Here is a 24,190-nt window from a genome sequence, read left to right as displayed (position 1 = left end):
ATTGGAAGTGGGATGATGGCGGAGATACTAACATTTTCCTTCTACTTATAAAATGCAGCACAAATCTGCCTGACATCTTTGTTAATTATTTAGAGTGTAGCAGACAAAGATAATATTCTTAGAACTATCATTGGAAGAATTTATGACCTATTATGAAGTGAAAGCAATTTTGATATACGAGCAGTACTGGGAGGAACTGCCAGTGTGAAAACTCAAACCGGATCTGTGTGCATAATATTCTTGTCTTGCAGGAAGTAGTGGGAGTAATATGTGAAAAAGAGTTGTTCACAAATCAGTATCCTCGGGAGCTCTCTAGATGACTTCTCCTGCACTTTGTGAAATGAAAGATCCTCTTTCCCCTTCTTGAGCCTTTTTATGTCACAACTGTGCACGCAAAGCCATGTGTGTAACAGCTCACGTTGGTTCTTCGGCAAAGGATGCAGAGTAGGATCCGGTACAAAACAAAGGTTCCAGTCCGTGATGGTGTTACAACTACAAATCTTAGTGCAAAATAATGTTGATCATTAAAAGGAAAGGTATTCTTAAAACTATCTCCGTTATTAATGGCTGATTTATCTTTCCACATTATAGCAGGATGAATACCAGACAAGCCTTTGTGTTGCCTTCACTCACAGCTTGACTGGAATCATGAACAGTTTTCATAATGAAGTCCACAGCCTGCAAAAGATTTATATTCCAAGTGTATGTGTAGACCCTGTTGTTCCAGATTGTACTTCTTTCCTGAAGCATGCACTGACAAGCTCTTCAGTATGTTTATTACTGTACAACACTGGGAGTCAACTAATGTTTATTACTGGCTGTGCATTAGGTCAATCCAGAGTTTCACCACAACAAGGTGCATTTTAGATGGATTGTGCCCGAAGGCCACTATCCCTTATGGATCAGCTTAGTGGGGAGAAGAACCTGCATCTTAATAAGGATGTGCTGAGCTCCCACCTCAGCCTCCGGGGAGAGTAGGTAGAGTGACAAGTCCTCTCCTCATATTCCCCAAGCACAACCACTCTTGATTTCTACTGGGCCTTTTTCCAGGGCTCTGTGACGGAGGAAATCCTCCTCGTGTCCTGCCTCACTCCATATAGCTGCACTAAGGCCAACTGCAATTACTGGTATGTGTGTTATGTTGAATAATTAAGTTTATGTAACATCATAAATACATGTATATTATACCTAAGTTATGTTCATAGAGCAAAGATGCATCCACAAATATATGTACCAGACTGCTCCACACATAGAAGACAGATGGTATCTATTCTATATTAATTAATATTGCATGCAGAATTTCCTCCCTCTTTAAATATCTTGAACATCCTTTTTTAGAATCTAAACGTACACATACAGATTCTTTTTGGTTTGACAACTGACCATTGTATTTTATCTCCTTTCAACACAGGCGGCCTTGATTTCTTCTTAAAAGTACTATCTTGTGTATCTTCAATCTAAATATGATTGTAATTCTACTTTCTACTTAAATCAAGTTAATAAATTGATGTAATCAATTTAAAGACGGAAAGCAAACAATAGTGCTAACCCTCCTGAAATCTGGAGAGTTAATAGGTCGAGCTTGACCAGATTTGGGTTTGTGGGTGTTGGCTTCACTGGCCATCACCTATGTTATAGTTCGTTTTTTCTCAGTCACTTGTTTCAGAATAACATTACACATAAGGATGAAATGTGGCCACTGCTGAGATTTTGCTGTTCAGTGTAACTTGTTCAGAAATACTGCTTGAGACACACGGTCTCTGCCATTGTAGTCTTATGCTGGAACATTTTTGCCTTACAACTGGAGCCACACATAGATGTAGCTAAAACCAAAAAAGCAATGGCGCTATCTTGGGATATTCAAACCCCATTGCTTTAAGGGACACTCTAAAGGAAACTAGGCCAAAAACTTGACCTATTTTAAAAGACATGGCAATCTGTTCTTTTAAAAAATCGTTCACACTTCATTGAGTCCTTCTCTGTCTCCTATACCATGAAAAATATCATACAGTAGCAAGATTCAGAATTCTTCTGTCTCTGTATGGTTTCTCAAACAAATATTGCAAGCTGAAGTCTCCAGTTTGACAATTTAATTTTTCTCCATCGCTGATCTTGAGAAAGAATTCATCTTAAAAATTAGCAAGTGCATAAATTAAACTAATTAGGTGTAGCTAACTAAAATTGCTACATCATTGCACTTTCTCCCTAGCATTAGCTGCAATGTGCCCATTTGGCAACCAAAAGGTCTTAGGATCCACCAAGGATTTTTTGCTTCTAGGGACTTTCATGTTTTGAATTTGAAAACCAGGAGCAGTGAGCCATATTTCTCAGTTATTTTGTTGTTTGAAATCTGGCTGTGAAACTCTATTTACTTTGCCTTGGACTCCTGCCAGAGGAGGCCTGGTTCTAGCAGATGGTGGAGGAGTGGAGGCCAGACGTTTCCTGATGCGTCCTGACGAGGCACCGATAGCACCACTCCCGGGCTTGGGCAGCACTGCCTTCGGCAGCCGCTGGCGCTGGAGGGGCAGTGGCTGCTGGAGGAAAGGTTGTGAAGAGTCCGTGAAGCAGCCCCGAGGGCAAAAGCCTTCGTGGATGAGAGGGTCCTGATGTGGTGCTCAGGGGTGGTGGAGCTGCTGGCCAGAAGACGAGCAGGTGGAGGGCTGGAGTTTTGACCAAGAAGAACTCAAGTGTTAAACCAGACGGTCGTAAACCAGTAGTGATGAGATGTGATTGCTCTGATCTTTGCAGGACACCCTGCTGTCTTGTTGGGGATAGAGAGCTGAAAGAAGAAAGACAAAATGGGAGGCCAAGGCATCGTACTGTTGTGTGGATTGACCGGCCTGCCCTACAGGAACAATGTGCGGGTAGCATTTTCCTTCCCCCTCATTTCTGGGGGGCAACTTCTCTGAGAACAGAAATCTTTAACGTGTCCTCAGGCTGGTGTTTGATCTTTCAAGACGCTGCCTACTTGCAAGACGGGGATTCAAAGGGCAATGCCATAATCCCAAGCACTTGTGTATCGCTGGATCACTACCTTGCCAATTTGCATACAGGAGAAAATGCAAACAAATTTCTCAGGAGGCCGTAGGACCCAGAAATCCTCCACGATTCCTTCAGGCAGCAGTAAGGTTAAGGACATAGAATCGTCTAGGTTGGAAGGGAACTTTCGGATCGAGTCCAACCATTAACCTAACGCTGCCGAAACCACGACTAAACCGTGTCCCTCGGCACCACGTCTACCCGTCTTTTAAATACCTTCAGGGATGGTGATTCAACCACTTCTCTGGGATCCAGAGCTTGGACCAATGTAGCTGAAATTCATGGTCCCTGTGCCACATGGCTCTGCGTTCGAGGGTGTGGTGCTCTACCACCCTCTGCTATCGCTTACCTGGAGCCACTGTGTTACCCTGTGAGGCTTTCCTGGGTCATGATTTTGTGCAGGTGGCAAGGTCCCTGCAATCTGCAGCTGGCCCCCTCCTTGGCCCCCCTGCAAGCCATTCTGCAGGTAGACAACATTTAGTTTTGAATGTTTGCGCGTTTCCAGTTTACTACTGGATCTCAAAAGGAAAAAAACAATCAAGGAAACACTGAAGTGTTGATTGCTTTGTTACATGAAACTTGCATATATTTCTCTCTCCTTGGCCTCAATTCTGTCAGAATCTCCCTAAAACTGAGCCTCTGAATCAGCACAAGAGACAACTGACAACATCAGGCACCTGCATAGGGGTTTGACTGAAAACATTTTTCCCTTAACTTCTACTTGCAGGACCATCAAATATTCAACAACACTGAAAATGGAAGGATGTCTCTGTTTAAAAGCTCATTCAGTCAAGTATCATACTTCGCTATTTCTTCCTTCCTACTCATCAACCTTGCACAAGACAGTCTGAATCACCACTTTCACCACCCGCTGTCCCTTTCTAATTAGTTTTCTTAGGTTGCAATAGTTGGTGCCTTTTTCTTCCTTATTGACTTCTTCCAGCTTGAAGAGAAGTATGCAGTATATACGAACACCACACATAACTTTTTCAAGCCCGGCAGCTGAGCCCCTGTGACATTACATTGAGACAAAGATTTATTGTACCATACAGAGGAGGCAGCCTACAGAAATTAAAAGTTTCAAACTATCCGTATCATCAAAGAACCTGGATGGACCTTGGGAATTTAATCTGGTTATCATGACTTACAAAATGCAAATGGTCTGTGTATTACCCCAGCAAAACGCTCTACTCCTTGTCTGACTGACCATGGCAAGCTACAGCCAGGCTTTTGTGAGCCCGGGCTATCACTGTCTTGCACCTGATGACCATCCACAACTGCATGGCTGCATAGCCATTTCATTAGTGCCTTAAAACTGCCTTGCAGGGGTATAAATGACTAAATAGATGGCAAAGCAGGGAATGGGAGCTGTGGTTGCCAAGAAAACTGTTTCCATAGCTAGTCAGAGTGGTGGCTAATACTCTTTCTTTGCTGGAGAAGAACCCGTGATCATGGGGCCTACCTCAGACTTCCCTGCCCTTATTTTTTTAATGTTTCCGGTTATTTGCCAGGTTGCGATACTGCCCACCACACAACGCTTGCACCTGCTCCAAACATGCTGCAAGACCCAAAAAACTTGGCAAAACTCCTTATCAAGCAGGCTTTCGTTATAATTAAAATAGCCCCCTTTTCACTGCCAGGTTTGAACACAGCCCGGTTTCTCCTGCCAGTAGGTATGATAAGAGTTTGAAGGTTTCCTAGGTAAACTGGCTATTTTCTTTTTAAATAATTTAAACCGTAAAAGCCAAAGTATCCATTAAAATTGGCTAGATGAATTACTGGTTATTGCACTTTCATTTTACAGGTGCTACACATGAATGGAGTAACAAACCGAAGAGAAGCAGAGGGAGAAGTCTTGGGCATAGCTCAGGATACATGGAGACAGACATTCCTTGGGAAGGAGAGTTGCAAAAAGGCTTCAAAATGGAGTTCACTGAACCAGAGGTTAAAGCTTTTGGAAAGTGTCTTTTTTTAGCAAGCCTTTAAAGTCAATTATCCTCACAGAATATGTTTTATGTTTGTCTTGAGGATAAAGATAGTGAGATTTCATTATTTATCTGCCTCCTAGCTCAGGTTAGTCCCTGGCCCTGTGCTAGATGAGAGGTGGGGGATCCCTCTCTATCGACGGGGGAGCGGGAGGAGCACCTTCCCCTCAGTGCCGGTGAGGCACTCCTCCTTGAAAGCATCAGACGCCCCATTCCCCGACTGCCAGAGACAGCTCATAACAGGGAGGAAAAACAAAAACAAAGCCACGCTAAAGTACAGTAGAGAAAATCCTGGAAAATAGGTTAGGCAGTATTTAAGCACAACTTCTTCCCCACAGAGAGGGCTTGCGTTAGACCCTAAGCTCCAGAAATGGAGGAAAAATAAACACAGCTTTTGGAATTAACCTGTCAAAATGACCAAGCAAAAGCCTGTCACAGGACCACACAGTGGAGATTGTCTACGTGCAGACAGCCGGCTCTTTCTTTCCCCAAAACAGCTCTTTCATTCTCATTTGAAGATCATCCTCTAAAGAATATATCTGTCCAGTGCCGCAGTCCAGTGCTTTCTGAGTTAGAAAAGACAGGAATTTCAACGCTAATACAGCAACATTGGTTTCTAGAGGAGCAAAGTCTGTCTGCAGAAGTGGAGAGGAGGAAAGGCAGCCCCTAGCCCACCTGCTCTGAGCTCGGCTCCTGTGCTCTGCCATAAAAATGGACATGTGGAAAATGGGAAAGAACTGGAAAGATCCCGGTCCTGCAAAGACTGGTCACGTTCCTGACATGCTTAAACTTTCACACATGCTTTCCTTTACAGTGATGGGACTTTTAACTCATTTGTATTACTTTTTGTGTGTTTTTTACACAGTGCTGTCCAGGAGCTCCATCTCTGTGTCAAACAAAGGTGTTTGGAGCCATTAGGTGCAAGGCTCCAGCAGATGGCCGCAGTGGTCCCGGGTGGATATCCCCTGGAGGTCTCCCATCCGTCCATCTCAGTTCAGGTTCATCTTGTAGCCGTTAAGTCAGTCCCCTCAGTGTCTTCAAGTTAATTCTGACAGCACAAGCTCTTTGTATACACAGTTATTCTGGATCTATTTGTTCTTTGCTTTAGTTGTACGTAATCATGGAAAACTGGGTAACCGACACCACCATTTTTCCTTTCACCTATTTTGCACGGGTGCAGAGACCCTAAGAAACACAAGGCAAGTTCAGCTGGTTCTGTAGGAGTCACTCTGTTTATGGGCCTATCTACCAAATAAAGGGAAAAATCCCTTGCTGGGTGTTAAAACAGGCAGGTAACGAACCCGCGCCAAGCCCTGAGCTGGGTCGCACTGACGGAACACAAAGGAAGCACCCAGGGAGAATTACTGGGTGAGAATTACAGGGAGAATTCATATGAAAAAGGCTCTTGGGGAGCAGAGCGTGGGCCTCTGCTGCAGCTACACACAACACAGCCCCAGCGCTTTCAAATATCACGCTGGGCAAAAATGTTAAATTCCTCTTTACTGCTGGGCCTGAGGAGGAAATCTCTTCCAAGGCCAGGCTGGACGGGGCCTTGAGCAGCCTGGTCTAGCGTGAGGTGTCCCTGCCCAGGGCAGCGGGGGGGAACTAGATGATCTTTAAGGTCCCTTCCAACCCAAGCCATTCTATGATTCTATGATTGATTCTTTACACAAAATGGCACCCCAATCCTATTTTGGGCCCCTGTTCAATCTCATTTGGGGCCTACTACTCAAACCTGGCAACAGAAACCGGCTAACAGTTGAAAGGCCTCATACCAAAAAAACGCAGGAAAAAAATATGGTTTGGTTTTTTTAAAAAAAGGTGACTTGATAGTGAGACATGGCAGTACTGACATAGCTTTTGAGGCCAAGCCCACTGACCACTTCCAGCACAAAAATGCAACCTGGTGGGAGTCTAGCCCACTTATTTAGTCTCTGTGCCAATTTAACCACATTTTGCCCTAAAACACCCAGTGTAATTACAGAGCGGCGGCGGTGGCCCCGGGGTGCCAGACTATGCCCGTTGCGGCAGATTTTGCAGGGGAGAGGTGACTAATTTATTGTTTTGGGTCATATGATGCCCATGCAGCTGTAAATAAGTGTGATTACCATTTGGCATGGCCGGGAACTAAATTCATGAGGAACTAAATAGTAAACTTGTCTTCCAACTGCTGGTTTAGACTGAAAGCAACACTGAAATGATGCATATTTTTCCACTTTATTGGAATAGTCTACGATCCTGCAAACACAACGCACATCTGTTGAACTTTATTCTGATGTGTAGGTCCATCGATTTCCATCTGGGACTGACAGGTACGTGTTGACCGGAACGTTTTTGGGGCTGGGATCCCTGTGGGTTAAGCTCTGGCCGGTCAGATTTCACAGGATCCACCAAAAGATCTCAAGGGAGGCAACCCTGGCTGTGTCCATCCAATTGGTATGAGATGGAAATTGCCGCAAAACTTGAAAATATCACCTTTGTCTCCCTGTGCCAGTTTACATGCATATTGATGTAGTTTTCCTGTAAAAAGCATGGCGGTTAGGGATTTTAAATTGATTACTTTTCTGTTTACCTCTGATTACAGATTTTACTTGAATTTTTCTCTTCTTTTTTTTGGATGCCCTTCAGAAATTTCCAATTAAAGTTTTAAAAAAAAAAAGCTTTTAATAAGAGGCAGGAACAAGAGAGCTTAGTTTTTGTGGTTCTGATGAGAGGTTTTACAAGGAGAAGAAAATCACCATCATTGTCATAGCCATAAATGTTCTGATTTTTGGAGCAGTGGAAAACATAAGCAAAGATTTATTTTTGAGAAGTCTCGCTTTGGTTGGTGACATAGTAATTTACAAATACTCATCGCCTAAATTTAGCAATGCCCTATCTCCACGTGTGTATTTACATCATTAGACCTCTTTAGGCCCACATTTTCTGTGATCACTTCTTTCTTCTCGCATACCACCTTCAGAAAGGGCACCTGGGCGTCCGTCCCCCTGCCGTGGGCTGCCTGAGGGCGAAAATTGTGAATTCCCATCCAGAATTGGAGTGGTTGGAAAAAGAGGGGCAGCTCAAGCAGAAAGCTGGGGGAAAAGGCCTGTGGGACTCACGGTCCCACGATTTACGTCTGGGGGACACGGGAGCTGGCTGGCGAGGGCTCGCCCAGGGTCGATGGCTGGCTTCCCCAGGGAGGTGTGAGCTGCGCGGGATTTGATTTTTTTTTTTTTAATAAAGGAGCATTTTGAGCTGGGTGGCAGGGACGGTGCACCCCGAGAGGCGGTGGTGCGGCCGGCTGATGTCACGCTGCCGCAGGAGCGGGCTTCGTGTGTCTCCGGCGACGCGCTTGCTGCACCCCACAGCAATCAGCCACATCTATGTGTATTTTTTTAATACATAAATATATAAATACATATCTATAAATACACGCACGGGAGCGTTCTTTTCGCAGCGGGGGCCTTCCCCGCAGAACGGGGCCGCTGCGGGAGAAGCCCCCCGCACATACGCACACACCACACACCCCCCGGCTACCGGAGGGGCCGTCCCCACCCCGCTCCGGCTCCGGCCGCCCGCCGGCGGCCGCGCCCCCGGCCCCCTCCCCGGCGGCGGCGGCGGCGGCGGCGGCGCGGGGCGGCCCGTCTGCTCGGGCAGCGCCGAGCCTGCGCACTCGGCGGCCGCGCGGGCACGGCGAGGAGCAGCGGCGGCGGCGGCTGGGGAGGGCCGGGCCAGGTGCTGCGAGGCGGGGAGGGGGGGGGGAAGCGCGGAGCGACCCTGCGCGGTCGCCATGCGCCGTGCCGCGGGCCGGGCCGGCCATCCTGCGGCGTAGCGGCGGGAGGCGGCTGGGCTTCTCCCCGCCCGTGATGTCCCCCGGGCAGCGGGGGAAGGCGACTCACTCGAGGGCTGCGGCAGAGGCCTAGTGGCGGCCAGCGTCCCCCATGGCCGAGGAGCAGCAGGCGGAGGGGCAGCCGCCGCGGCGGCTGGCCGGCACCCCGGCGCCCGGCGGGGCCCTGCCGGCCCTGGTGCCGGGGCTGCAGGGCGGCGAGGCCAACGCGCTGCAGCACAAGATCCGCAGCTCCATCTGGTAAGGGCCGGGCCGGGCCGTGCCCCGGGGATGAGGCGCGGGGGGGGAAGGGGGGTGCGCGGGCGCGGCCCCTTTGTGCCGGGAAGCGCGGAGCCGCGCGGAAAACACGCGTGGCGGTAGGCAGGTGTGCCGGGGGGGTGTGTGTGTGTATGGGGGGGTGTTAGCGGCGCTGCCCGCTGGTGCGCGGCGATAATGGTGATTACGGATGGGTCTGGTCTCACCTGCTGAAGGCATTTTAATTAGCGGGCATCTTACGCGGCCCGCGGATTTTTTACGCGTGTTTTTGGCGAGCCCCGGCGCGGAAGCGTTGGCGCAGCGCGGAATGCGGAGCGCCGCAGTCGGGGCGCGATTTCCCAGCCCCCCTGTAAACCTGCCCCCTCTCAGCCTCCGAGCGCCATTCCGCCTCAAACTTGTGACCGCGGTCCGCAAGTTCTGCACAGGAATCCAGGGGGTTTGTCCCTAAAAATTAAAATTCACAGTAAACCAACATGTTGCTTAAGAATATTTATTTTTATGCGTTTGGGTGAAATAGGTAAATTTGGGCTTGCTCTGCAAATAAAATATTCTGTTTATTAAAAAAGAAAATCTGCAAGAGGCTGTCACCTGCAGCATTTCTATTTTGTGTATGTTTGTAAAAGCTGCTTTTGGCTGAGGGGGCTGATAAAGTATTGTGGAAGTTGGGAGTTGTAAATATAGGTTACTGGTATATAATGTTTTCCTTTATATATGCCCACCATGTATGTATTTATATACATGTCCTCATCCTAATAAAAACATACTGATCTCGCTTGCATATTACCTCATACTATAGTTAGATTTTATGATTGGAATTGATGTAGCTGGGAAAGAAAGAGAATCTAAATATAATTTAACCTTCAGATTCTTTTATTGTATGGCATACTGAAATTGCATTTATTGTTTAGTTGTTGGTTGGTTTTTCTTTTTTTAATTTAGGCAGTAAATAATAATTCATTGTCCTTAATTCACGCTTGCCACCTTTTGTTTTGGTTTTCTCTGCAATGTGACCTAGAGAAGGAATACAAACTGCAGAATTTCCTGTCTGTTTACATCACGGAATCTTCACACCCTCTTAATTTATTATGGTATTTAGTGATGGCCTTTTTATATTTTCTTCTATTTCCATGAACGTGCTGTTTGGAAATGAGCCTCCGAGAGCATGTTTACATTGCATTCAGATTAGGTATCATGTCCAAGTTGAAGACAAAATGGCTACTAAGTAAACCCTCTGCTTTTATTATGGCTTTTCTTTTCAAGGAAAAAGAGCGCATATGTTAGCCTTTTAAATGAAAGCTGCTTATTTGATTCAGGTAAACCTGATGAGTGGCCTGAGCCCAGGTTTGGTACAAAGGAATGCGGGGTTTTGCCTGTTGTAGGTGGCTTGACGGGTGCCAGGAGCCTGTGACCAGCAGAGGTTTTGCCAGCACCTCGCAGCCCTGTCTCCTGGTGCTTTCACCCACGTTCCTCACCTCTGCGCGAGTGGTCCTCCTGGCTACCCGCTTCCTGCACCCGGCTGGGAATTCCCTGCTGCTTCCAGGCAGTATCCTTTCCCTGGGGGTTAGGCTGTCAAAATGCAGTATTTGAAGATAAGATTATCGTTTATAAGAAACCCTTTTCTTTGATATCTTCAAATCTCGTGTTAGGGATTACTAGAAATTCTGTGTTGGGATCAAGTGGTCGTCGTTTGAGGCTGGAGTTTCACGTTAATTTGCATCTTCATGGAGATGGGGTGGTTGGTTTTGGGCAGCAAGGGTGAGGAGCATTGCCTGGGGAGTCGTGCACGCCGCACTCGGGGGAAACTCTGGAAAGTCTCCTTCTGGAGTTGTGGTCTCAGATCCGCTCTGCTGTTCAGAGGGTGATGGGTAAACAGCGGGAGAGCTGGTGGAAGGCAGCTTGTGCAAATGGCACTGCTCTGCTGTTAACTAGGTGTAATGTGCAGAAGAGACCCTCCTCTTCTCTGCCTTCCCTCCTCTTCCTCCCCTCTTCCGTGTGTGCTGGCAGGTTGGCACCTTCAGTCCCTCCTTTGCTTCCCGAAGGACTTAACCCATCTAGATAACTACTCTTCCATATTGTTTTCTCCCTACCTCTTTTCTCCCACACATGTGTGCATAGTGGATGGATGTTTTTAGTTGGTTGTGTGTGTTTGTTTTTTAACAAAAAAAGGGTTTCGGTCTTCAAATTGTATTCTCAATGAAAATAGTAGTATAGCAAAATATAGCAGCTACTGAAATACTGGACTTGAGGGTCACAAACAAGTCTGTGCTTGTCCTTCCACTGTACAGACAAATATAAATATAGTGTGTGATGTAGGCCTTGAGCGGGACAATGAGTTATTCATTATCTCAACTCATACTTAATTTATTCTGTTTATTAAATTAAAATGTAGTTTGACAAAAGTAGCTCAAGTAATTGTGAACATGTGGAGTCCCTTAAAATGAAACAATAGGTTAAGTCCTGCTGGTTAAAATTGCAGGCACGGTCAGTGTATGTACTAAAGACTTAAAAATATGCTTGCTAGGACTCCAGTCTGATTTTGGGTTTTTTTTTGTTGTGTTTTTGCATATAAAGTGACCACTAGTTCGGCGTGAGGAGGAGAAGATAAAGGAATTTATTTAGCAGTGATTAAAAACAAATCAGGAAGTATTTATTTGCATTACAGCATCACATACAGATATTTAACTGTGGTTTGGTTACAATAAATAAGTTCATCGCTATCTAAATGTATTTTTTTTTCCTTTCTGCCCCACTTGAACACATCCAGTGAAGTGGCATCCGTTTTTGTGTTGTGTTGTGGATGTGCATTGCTGAGGCAGCTGGATGTGTTCTTACGGTGTCGCTGAAAGGGGCAGAAATAATATTGGATGTCTTTTCCCATTGCCGGATTAGGAGTCTAGACGGGGAGAGCACGTCTTTGGGAGCCCAGCCTGGCTGATTAGTGTCGGGTTGGGCGGGTTTGTAAAGTGCCCTGGTCTTCGCTGGACACTGGGCCGTAATCTGCCTGGTTTTATTTCCCTTTAGATTCATTAAAGCTTTCGTATTTATTAATAGCTTTTTGTCCAGACGTTAGAGCCGGAGGCGGGAAAACCTCCCTAGTCAGCTGTCTGAGCATATAGACTAATGGGGTTTCACTTGTTTTCTTCGCGTGAGGGTACTGTATTACCAAATGCGTGTTATTTGTGGGTGATGCTTCTGTACCCAAACATATGGTGGTGTATGAGAGTCTACACAATATTACGTTAAGTTGCCAAAGAATATCCCGTAGCTGGAGAGAGCCAGGGATGTGAGTGTGTAAAAGGAGCGTGGCACAAGGATTGAGATGCAGAGATGACCAAGGGAGGAAGGTGTTGACTGAGGGTCTGCTCTTGCTGGCGTGGATGAAAAAGACCAACAGTTTTAGGCAATTTAATCCCTCCGCTCCCTGTATTAATCTGAAATCCAGTCCATAGCTGCGAACATTGAAGGAACGGACGGGTTTGTTTTCTTGTTCACTGTTGCGAATAACTGGCGATGATTCTTCAATGAGTGCTTGTTTACTGTTGTAAATAGTAATCTGGTGCTTGCATCTGTGCACGGGTTGGCCCCAGCTTCTTTCACCTTGCCTGCATCTTGGCTCGTTTTGGCCTAAAGGCATCTGTTAGGATTTGAATGTAATAATTCTGCTGGAGAGATTAATTTCTCTCCTCCCCCTCTCCAGTATCTCTTGTGTAAACCGAGCTGAGGACCAGCGGTGTGGAGTGGCAAATACAAAGCATTGCTTTTGCAGCCATTTCGGTTGGACGTGGGTGTGGGTTTCAGATCCATGATTTTTGTCCTCAAATAGCTCTTCTAGCTAGAAATTGTATTGGAAAACCACATGAGCTAGGCCGGGCAGTGCCAAAATTATATGTCCTAAGGCCCAGTTTGTCTCATGTTGAAAGGGGAGTAGGAGGTGAATTGTGCCCTTGTTAGTTTTGGGCTCTTGGTATCATGCTAGAAAACCAGCTTAGCTGATCGTAACACCAGTATTTTCTCATCTTTGGAAGGCTCCATTCTTTCTTACAACTTACATCATCCCTGCTCCCTCCTGCAACTCATCCATCACTCCTCATTAGGCATTGTCAGCAAGCGCGGATCGTTGCTTTAGCTGTTGGCAGAGCAAATGTTCTGCAATTTGGAAAATGCCATTGAGATTTTTCATAGTAGGAATTGCTACTTATTTGTGTGGTTACGTCAGCAGAAAAAATGATTGACAGTCTTGATATTTTTAATAAAGCACCTGGCAATGCAGCGGGAAGCTCAAGGGGTATGCGTTTCAGGCTCTTTGCAAATGCAGGTGCAAACACCTTTTTGGTAGTTTTCTTCTGCACTTGAAATTCCCATAACACCCTTTATGTTTTGTGTTTTTTTTTTTTTTTTTTTTAAAACACGTATTTCTTGAGTCAGGTTGAGTTAATCTGTAGACCAGTCCATCTGCATTTACAATTTTTCAGTTTTGTGTAACTTGGGGGAAGGAGGCAGGGAATAAGAGCAAAAAAAAAAAAAAAATCCCCAAATCAACCCTCTGTATTTTGTTAAATGATCTGTCAAACCTGAGTGGAGAACTTAAAATTTCCTGTAACTGATTACAGACTCATTGTGGTTATTCTGTACCCCCAGCCCAAAATGCACCAGCCGCCATTCCCTCCTTCGTCCCGGTTAATTCATTGTTGGAGGTGGGAAACAAAACTTAGAATTCCTCAATAAAAGGTTTCTAACCATTGTGAGGAAGAGCTAATAATTATCATTGACAGGTGTACAGGCTGCACTGATTTCACTAAATCTATGTAACATCAGAAGTGTGTTTATACCTCCTTCGAAAAAGTACTTTGAGCCCCGCAGCTAAGACTTGCTGTATGAAACTGCAAAAATTTCTCATTGCTAACCCAGTTTTCCCTGGCTTTATGGTTCCATTGTTTACAGATGATGGTGAATCCTGAATGTATTTCCTGATGCGGTGTATAAGCAGTCAAATACACAGGAAAAAATGAGCTGTGGACCGTATTTTAGAGTAGTTCTTGGTGATTTCAGGGAAGGTCAGCCTTCCTTGGGCAAAGCATTTAGCAGCATGTCATTCTCCTTCACACTCTGCTTCCCCAAATGGATAGGAACAGAAAGTGGAATTTGTTGCGTTTGACTCCATCTGTTTCTGCATGAGTTGGTCAAGGTAGTTCCCTTGTAGCCGTTGTGGAGAAAAATGCACTTCTGAGGTGAGGACCATCTCCGGGGGAAGGCGTTTCCATAAAACAATCCATCTGATCGCTTTATGTGCCTATTTCTCTTTGATTGTAAACAAATTTTAAACTGTGTGCCAGGGTGTACCCATCTGTGGTGCGGATCTCTTGAATTGGGCAAAATAAATCCTACACCATTTGTCGCTTTTTTGACTCGACTTCTTTTCCTGGAGGATGGCTGTTCCATCCTCTCCGTGGGTTGTTTTGGAGATCTTCCATTCCCTTGAACAAGGTCCAGGTACACCCTTTATTTATTACCACGCGTTCCTGTGTGGAGGAAACCCTCCTTTTGGGGGGAAACTCCCCGTGGAAGAATTCCTCCTCACCAAAGCGTCTTAAAAAAGCATTTACTATTTTCTGCAGAAGTACTTCCCCTTGCTGTTGGGAAAGCCTTCTCCATGCTGCCGCTGTCCCTGCCAGATTGGTGTGGGAGGAGAAGCAACTTTCCAAAACGGGGCATGGCCACCACGGTGGTGGAGTTTCTAGGTCAGCAGGTGTGGAAGCCAATTTGGTCTGCAGGCATTTTTACAAGGTTAGAAAATAAACCTGAATAAAATGAATGCTGACCTTTATGTAACCTTTTGAGAATGGAGTTGAGGTTTTATTGAATATCCTGGCTCAGAGTTGGACGGAATAGCTTTGCAGAAAAAAAGATCTTTGTAAATCTGCTTTTAGGAAGAGTGGATTTTTCACTCTTGCTCTCGTGTTTTGTTTGTCTTTGTTTCTTGAAACAATAGGATCTAATAAAGTATATGGGGGGAAAAAACAATATTAGAGTAATAAAAGATTTGGCTAAGTATTACTGCTGTTCATTTGTGATGCATAGGAGTGCATTAAATTGTTGACTTCACAGCATCAAACATATGCGATCCCTTGTTTCATAAACATTTTGCTTTCCACCGCAGGAGTTCCCTTCAGTGAGGCAAGTCAGACGGTGTGACATTGTGATTCAGAGCAGCATTTCTAACGAGTTCTTAATAAGTGCAGAACTGCAGGATTGTCATCCCGGGCCTCCCTAGCTGGGTACCTCCCCATTTGGGCAGCTCCGTTTGATTTGCACATGTCTGTATGCCATTGGCGAGGAGGAATCCAAATCTCTGTCTGAAAAGCACACTTAGAAACCCTTCCTAAAATTTTCTGGATGCCATATAAATTAATCAGAAAAAAACCCTGTAACTGGATGAGATGACAGTACTGCTCAGGTTTGGGTGATCAGATTTATACTGAAGCACTGATTAATCTTCTAATTAATTGGGGCTTGGTGTGGTTTTGTTAGTTTTGTTTTTGGGTTTTGTTTTTTTTTTTGGTGCATGTGTGTAGTTTTGAGAGCAGGGCTTGAGCTTAATGTTTTTATACAGATCCCATAACTTATGTATGTTGCCTTCTCTTGTTACTCCACTCTGCCGCTTGCCAAACAGAAGTATTTGGAGAAGGGCCAGAGCTGCAAAATTCAGATCAGGATCCAAATTTGGATTTTTGGTTCAAGCCTTTCTAATATCTAATATTACAAAGCCTCATATGTAAATAAGGAACTCCTTATTTTTAAACGGCGAAGATGAGGAGGTGGAGGTAGCTTTCTGGCTTGCCTCTGGAGCAGTCCAGGTAGAACGCTGGACTGTACATTTGGAAAGTTATCAGCAGGCGATTCAAAAGGTAAATTGGATAGATGAAAATGCAGTGTGCTCTGTCACCCAGGAAGAGCCCAACCAGAAGGCCAGCAAAACTTGGTACGTTTCAAGCCAGTGAGAAAAATCCCCTAAATACACCTAAAAATTCTGAAAGTGTTGGGTGTTTTGTTTTGTTCCCTCAGATCTTTGGGAATTTTGAGGGTTTTTGTTTTCTTCTAAATGGAGTTAGCCAGTATCTCAATTTTAATGCTTTCTTGATTTAATGGAAAAAGGATTATCTGTCATCAAGTAGGATGCTCGTTATCGGCTGCTGTGCCATCAACAGGCTTTCAGTAAGCTGCCAAGTGTTTTCTGTTGTTGAATGTTTAATCATTAAGACAGTGGAAAAAAAACACTCAAAACTTCCCGAATATTTTCTCTGTTGCTTGTTTTTAATTGCTTGTGGTTACTGCAGTGACATTGTGCCAGTCAAAGGCTGGGGAGGCCGCGTGTTGCTGCAGGCGGGACTGGGGATGGGGATGGTCTCTGTGGGTGGGAGCTGGCGGAGGGTCCTCCCCGTGGGTGGCAGACCCGCCATGCTCTTCTGCCTTGCCCAGCCAGTGGTCTAGTCTTCATATATTGCTCAGGCTACCTGAGCTGTTACCTTTTTCTAGCTATAACCCATAAACACACCGCATGGTGCAGTTGCGGAGGTTGGGGATGTGCCTACGGATGTAGGTTTCTCGGGGTGTACCTGTGCTCCTCTGGAGCGACGGGTCCTGCCTTGCTTTTCCCTGGAGCTGGCTGGGGATGGTATCGCTTACCGGTCGTCAGGTACTTCAAGTTTGGGAAGAAAATCTTGTTCCTGGGAAGAACTCGTTTATTAAATGAGGCATCTTCGTGTCTCCCCCTGAGAGGAAATTTGTGGTTAAATGTCAAGGTCCGTGATTTATGGCTGTCCTTTTTGATGGATGGTCTCACGGGCATGGAGGCAATCCGTATTTCTTAGTCAGAGATTCCTAAGTGCCATTATAAGGTTGTTGGGACTCCTGCCAGAGGAAAAAGTTGGATTGCACTGGACAGCAGGAATTACAGTTCATTACTTTGGTTGCCTATAAAGCAGTGAATTAAATTATTTTTAAAGCTGTCAGCAATATGAACAGACCGTTGGAATTTTCTTGTAGTGCGATGTTGCCTGGAAGTGTCTGCCTCGAGCATCCCTCGGACAAACGAGAATTAGCTTGTGAGCGAGGTGTGCTGGATGGCAGGACGGGCAATTTGTTCTGCTGCATTTTCCTCGGCGGCTTCTTGCCCTTCTTTAGAAGTCACCTGGAAATACTCGGAATAGTCTTTGTGACTTCAGTGAAAACACTCCTGTGTGCTTTCTCCCTTCCTCTTCAGAACAGTTACCATATTAAAATACAGGCTTAAAAGACAGTTACTCAGTACCACAAGTGGTAACTGGCTGAAGGCCTGTAAATGGGAAAGATTTGATATTTTTTGTGGATGGAATTTTAAGTCCTTTTTTAATCTCCTTTGAAAAATAGTGACAGCTCCCTCCTCCAGAACCACATGCTAGTTTTATTGCGAATTCAGCGGAGAAGAGTACTCGAGAGGCTCGGATGCTTATTAAGCCGGGGGAAGAACTGGGTGAGGTGGTGCTGGATGCCGTGGGAGTGCTGTGTCTGGAGGCAACCTGAAACTGGGACTCAAGGTGTCTACGTCAGGGCTGGACGTCCTCTGGCAGGACCGGTGCTGGCGGGGCGCAGGCAGTAGCTTCTCTGGAAGAGCACGCAGGCGGCAGATGCCATCGGTGTCCCTGCTGTGCCCTGGCGGGACGGGTGCCCTGCCGAAGTGAGCAGCATCGTCTGACTGCAGCTGCTGTCTCTCACGTTATGGTCAGATGCTTTGTGCTTCTTGCTGTGTTTCTCAAGGAAAAGTGAATGATCGCTCCATGAGCCTTGTGCTGATTGTACGGAATTTCGTAGCTGCGGGTGAGGCGGCTCTGACAAAGTCTGGTATTCCTTTCATTAAGGGTACATAAAAAGTTTGTCTATTTTCTTTACAGTTTGATTTTTTTAAAATATTTTTTTATTTATTACGCCTGTCAACATTTTAAATGACAAGCTGTGTTAGGGCCTACGGTTGCTATTAGCAGTCATGTAAACTAAATAAATTAGTTGATATTTAAAAGACAGTCAGATTACTCACTGGCAGTAATGGCAAGCTGCACACCTGGACCTGCAGTGTCCTGAAGAGCTTTTGGCTCCTCCTGCCTTTTCTTCATTGTGCTTGATTCCAGTGGTATAGTTCAATGATTAACTTGTAAAAAGTTGAGAAATGAATCGGCAGCTGAGAGAAAAGTGTACTTGCTTCTTCCGTGCAACAAGTGAATGAAGTGGGATTGACAGATCCAGTTCTAAAAATGTGGAAAGGGATATTTTGAACAGAAACCTTCAGTTGTATTTATTAGCTAGAGATAGCTTACTGAGTACAAAAAAAATCCCAAGTAATCAACAAATGTGCCGAAGACATAAGAAAAAACACAATTTTTTTTTCTTTTTACAGCAGTTTTGAAATGCTGATTTGTGTGTTTAATTACATAGGATAAAAGTTTGTCTAAATGCAGTTTATAGTGAAATTTCAGTTAAAAATTAATCTTGTAAATTATCATTTTTTCATGCAAAAAATGCTAAAATGCTGTCCCTGAAGATTTGGTAACCTATAAAACTAAGTCCCTGATCCATGAAGATACTCAGACACCTATCTCTTATTGATTACTTCCAAGTAGAAGGTAGGTGTCCGATTACCCTGTAGACACATGCTTGAATATACACCATGAATAGTCGATTTCCCTGGTTAATAACAGATAAAAAGATGGTAATACTATTGATCTCTCAGGCTGAGAATAAAATGAAAAACAAGGTAATTGTTTTGTTTAGTACCAATAAGTTTAAGCAGTCCCCGTTTAGCTTTCATTGCACATATCTGCGTGGATATGTGCATCTTTCACTTGCCAGAAGCTTACTTCTCTTGGAGGGATCAAGAACGCGAGGTTTGTGTACTGTCATGGTTTGTACGTTCAAGGCAGTGAAACTCAGCTTAATTGGAAAATGAAAGTTAGATTGTGTGTCGGGTGCTTCAGTGTGTGGAAGGCCTCTTGGTGAGCACTAAGGCACATGTCTATGTCCTGGGATGTTGTCCATCAATATATTGCTCCAGATGTTAAGGGTGAAAATATTTATAATGGGTAAGTGTTTGCAATGCAGAACTAAGAATAACTAATTGTTATTTATCACTTCACAGGGATTCTTGTCACTTCAGAAAAGTTCTTAGTTACCACTGAATACTTAAAATGCCAGTAGCTTTGGGGCAAGTTAGGCCCAGCATAGGATCAGGAGATAGCTCGAGTAACTTGTATTCTTCTGGAAGAGATGGTCCTTCCAAAATTCATCAAACTCAGACAGGTGAGCTGCAAGTTTGGCTTGACTATTAATTTAGCCACTCATGAGGGAGTGGCAAAGCAGCATATAGTTCACCTTGAAAATTGAGCTCAAACTGTGTTAATAATCAGGAAAAGACATTTTCATTCCCTTAATGCAGGCGCCTGCTCTCCCACTGGCATGTTTACGCATGGTGTGGTTCACAGGAATGAAAATCCAGGCCGATCGATTCTGTAGCGCTCTCAGACAATGTCGTCTTCTGCAGAGACCCATCAGACAGGTACCTGTGGTTAACACTGGTGTGAGACTCTTCTACAAGCGTAGCTCAGTAAATTGCTAGATGCTGAAAGATGTTAGCCAGTTACATGCTGCAGCCTACAGGTGAATTTCAACAGTGTGGTTATCTCAGTGAATATGGCTTTGGTTGCTTTCTGTCTACAGCCATCTTAAATATCATTCTCTGGTGCTATGATTTTTAGAAAGTCAGAAGCTTGATACAGTTTTTCTGAAATCCGTTCTAGATTTAATCAAGGACAGCCTTTTCTGTTTCTGACTATTTTACTGAGTAAGTAGTGGTGTAACTTTGCAATTCCTGTGATGTTTGAAATGGACATATTATGAATAATGAATCCAGGCAGGTGTTCTGCAAATCGTGCTAATGGAGTGCTAAACTCAGTGACCTGTGGGGCTGTGGCTTCAGTACTTTCTACCAGGGCAGGGCAGTTTTTAAAAGAAAACCGTGACAATATGAAAAGTTTTAGAATAGATATCAAAATGCATATAGGCAACATCATGCCTGCAAAGCAGGTGTGTTACTTGAGAAGAAAATGGCCACGTTCTCAGTGTTTTGGGTCCCATCCCCACCCAGTTGCTTACAGAAGTAGGATGGGGTGTCGGAGCCCAGTGTAGCACAGTCTGCCTGTATATGTTGGACTCTGCTCCAAGGAGATGGAGCACTGAACCCTAAGGTTGTGAGGCATTAAGTACTGGTCGGATGCCTGCTGTTCATAATTTCCATTCATAAATGAGGTTTTAGAGGAAAGAAAGGCTCGGCTGGACTTGCTGCTTCATTGGTCACAGCTGCAGAGGCAGCCCAGCCCTGAAGGAGGCAGTGGGTGGAGGGAAGGTGATGGAGGGAGTGGTGCTCCTCTGCCTTATGCTTGTCTTTTATGCAGCTCTGGCAGGGGAGTTGTCTGTCCTGGCCACCGTGAAACCGTACAGGCCTGAGGGTGCCTGAGCCCGAGAGCTGGTAAACCTCATGGTGGGTTGGAGCAACCGGTCCCGCTGTGCAGGCTCGTGCGAGATGCTCGTTTGATGCAGTGAAGCTACCACCTAGGAGGGAAGGCAGCTGTGTTCCAGCTCAGCTTTGTAGGTGCAAACTGAAATAGATGCATGCAGGTATGAACTTACACAGGTGGAACTTAATTACGTTTTGTGCTGCTTTAATTTTAAGCAAGCACAGCTTACAGGTTTAGACAAGCTGTTGAGTCTGCAAGCAAACTAAAGTTCAGCTGGGTTGCAGGCTAGGGGAAGTCAAACTTTCCAAACTAAATCCTTGAGAATTGGAGTAGCGTGTGTTTGTAACTTTTCTGACGATTCTGGTTTTGGGATTAAGATAATTTTAAAAGGTGCCATTAGGATTATTTTTTTTACCCCCAGGAACAGAGAGTGGAAAACTTAAGGTTTATACTGCTTTAGTATTCAGTGAACTGACCTTTGACGTAGGCAAGAGACTTCTGGCTGCTTGCAGCTTTTTAACTGTGGAGACCAGTCAGTTTCATGCCCGGAGTGGGTTGAAGCTGGCAGGTGAGTGATAAATGCCACAGGGTGCAGGTACAAGGCTGAAGGATGGAGGCCTAAAGGAACGTGCGGCAGCTGAAGAAGGAGGAATTTTTTGAGATGGGAGGTTGTATGGCTGTCACCATCAGGCAGCAGTGCCACGTTCATCCTGCATACACTCAGCTTTAAATCTTCACGTCTACAAAAAAGTTGTGGATGGGAGTAGGGTTATGGGATGTGCCAGTGAGCAGCGTGGCACAGGTCAGGGGGAGAAGTTGCGTTTCCTGTGGCAGTGAAGCCATGCCCATCTAGCATGAAAGAAGTGACCCTTTTAATAGGCAGATGCTTGGAGACTGCTTGTAGATAGTCTGGGCATTACTCAGCACAGGGAAACCTAAGAGGTTGCAAGGATTGCATTCCTGTGAGTTACCAAGGTCAGCACTCGCGTACAGGTTCCTCCTTCAGTGGAAAAAAGGGTGCAGAGGAGCTGTGTGGTGGACAGCCATGGGAGGAAAGGGAGTGACAAGGAGGAAGAATGCAGATGTCCAGAGATGGGGGCAGAAGCGGAGGTAATAAGGTATTGCAAGCAGCATCAGGAGGAGGGGGCTGGATAAAAGCTGGATTTGTTTGCAAGAAAGACAGTCTGATGCCTCTGGGTGAGCTGTGCAGTGTGGAGGGGAGAGGTGGATGTCTGCGGCATGGAGGAGGGACAAAGCATGTGTTGGGGAAGGCCTGTGGGCTGAGATGATCCTCCCCAGTGCACCGTCTGTGAAGGGCTAACCAGCCCCACTGCACCTGCAAAATGTTCCCCACTTCCTAGTGTGTGTCCGGCCCCAGGTAGCACTGAGATGGCAGCATGGTGTGATGGCTGGGGCCCCTCTCCAGGCTGCCAGCGGGACACCTGCAGCTGTTGACCCTGCAGGTTCTGGAGAGGGGATGGCTGCCTGGGGTGTTCGAGTACTGGCTCATCTTGGTGGGACTTGAGTGGTGCGTGGGGCTCAGCGCTGGGCTTGGCAGTGCAGGAGGGTCTGATCTGCTCCACGTGCCAGCACTCACTCAGGGTAAAGCCACAAAAGAGCTTGGGTAGGACTGGGTTGCGGCACTGCTAACCAGATGATACTAAAGGGGCAACTCAAAAAAAACCAAAAACCCCAAACCAAAAAACAGGGGAAAAAAAAAGCACACCTCCAAAACACACGTGCACGTTTTTTTCACTTCCACGCCTGCAGAGGCAACAGGAGGAGGAGGAGGAAGGCAGCGCCTCGCTGGGCATGGCAGCCTGCCCCAGGGCTCAGACCTGGTCCTGCGCTGCCTTTCCCTCCAGAAACGGTGGCTACAGACGGCTGGCAGCAAGGTGAAACAATACCCACGCTCAGGAGAAAATAGCAACGGTTCTACACTCTGCTTACGGTTAATACACACCCATAAACGTACAAATCTGCATAGGGCTATGTTTATTACATAGTTACACAAAGCTCAGCAGAATCCAATGCAAAAGCTTCCAATGTTGGTTTTTTTTGAGTTGCCCCTTTAGTTTCACTAGGCATCCTTCCTTAGAGCCATGTGGGACAAAGGCTTGAGAAAAATCTCATCAGGCTTTATAGCATCTCCAGTTCAGACCCCTTAGAAATACTAGCATTAAGTAATAATGTTGTGATTAGGCTTCTGCTGACCATGGCTGAAAATACCACAGCAGATCTTTTAGCTATCTATAGACTGAATTCAGAAGCAACCAAAGATCGATTTGTCTTTTCATAATTAGTTTTAGAAACAGAAGTGTTCATTGTGAAATTCATGAGCCGTGGTGATGGATGATTTGCCATTTAGCCACAAAGCTGCCTATCTGGCGACTACCCATTCTTTCTGCTTTTAGTGGGACATACTTTAGATTAAGTTCCTACTCAAGCAGTCTTTTTTCATGTAGCTTTTTTGAGATCGCCCTGTGCTTTTTGTATTTAGCCTTTCTAGGCAATTGATCCTTGCAGACTGATCTTAGAAGACCGCCCTGCAGTGCCCCATGTAGATTGTTAGTAATAAATACAGGATGCAGCTCCTCTGAAGTCATATTATCTTCCCACATAATGTACAGAGGGCATCGCATCCTTGGAATCAAGAGTCCTGCCTGAATATAGCAATATGCACTGATTTTAATTCAGAGCAATGCTGAAAGAACCGGGGTGAGAGCTGTGTAAAAGCTCTCTCTTTAGAGTTAATTAAAGTATCTTGTGGCAAAATACTGTGTTTAAATAAATGTAGAAAACCTCCAGGAACTTAAATGATCGTCTTGTTGCTGGAATAGAGCACCTGGCGGTGTGTGGTTGTTGCAAGTTCTTCCCAGTTATTTTAAGAATTGTGGAACAAGCCTTTAGCGTTGAATACAGCTAGATTTCTTCAGAGAGCTAAGAGACGTGTGTAGACCTAAATTTCAGACGTAGGTATTCTGATGTCTGCCGGCTAATTATTTCTTGGCAGTTCATTATGATGGGCTACATTTGAGACTTGGGCAGCCTTATCTTCCTTCTTTGTTCAGCTGTTTGTATAGTTGGCATTATTTAATACTCATAAAATCATCATAGTGTCAGAAATGGTGAAGGGATTAAATTTTTATCCTATATGAAATATTTTAATTGCATTTATTTTAGTAACAAGTGTTGAAGTCATGCGTTTGACCAATTTTAACCTGCACTGACTTAAAATGCCGTGGCATGCTGAACTGCTGCTTTTTTCAGCACTGTGATGCCGCGTTGCTCCTTCTCCTGTCTGATGGAAAAGCGGTCTGGCTTATTCTCCCGGGTGAGTGGAAGGATGTGGATTAAGTTACAGGGAAGATGAAATGGTTGCAGCTCGCCCCTGTCGCACTGTTTTATCGGCTTGCTGGGCTTGTTGCTTCCTGATTTTGCTGACTTGGATTGAGGAGGAGTCTGCCTGAAAGTCAAGCTGAAAGAGCCAATATTTACAAATTGGTGAATACTTGCTTCGTTTACTTTTTGATGCCTGAGAG

General features: G+C 45.3%; 1 protein-coding gene across 4 annotated transcripts in view; it reads left to right on the top strand.

The window, feature by feature from the left end:
• Positions 1-8,764: 8,764 nt before the first annotated feature.
• RFX7 (regulatory factor X7) overlaps positions 8,765-24,190 on the top strand; it is a 51,965-nt gene continuing 36,539 nt past the window's right edge. For 3 of the 4 annotated variants that reach the window (XM_074600839.1, XM_074600840.1, XM_074600837.1), the window contains exon 1: positions 8,765-9,093. In XM_074600839.1, coding sequence (XP_074456940.1) covers positions 8,948-9,093 — 146 coding nt within the window. In that variant the 5' untranslated portion in view covers positions 8,765-8,947. The remainder of the gene's footprint in view (positions 9,094-24,190) is intronic. The other variant, XM_074600841.1, reaches the window with a different exon arrangement.

Source organism: Larus michahellis, chromosome 9 (assembly GCF_964199755.1).
Source record: "Larus michahellis chromosome 9, bLarMic1.1, whole genome shotgun sequence".
In the NCBI taxonomy this organism is placed as follows: Eukaryota; Metazoa; Chordata; class Aves; order Charadriiformes; family Laridae; genus Larus; species Larus michahellis.
This window is presented reverse-complemented; position numbering and strand designations above follow the sequence as displayed.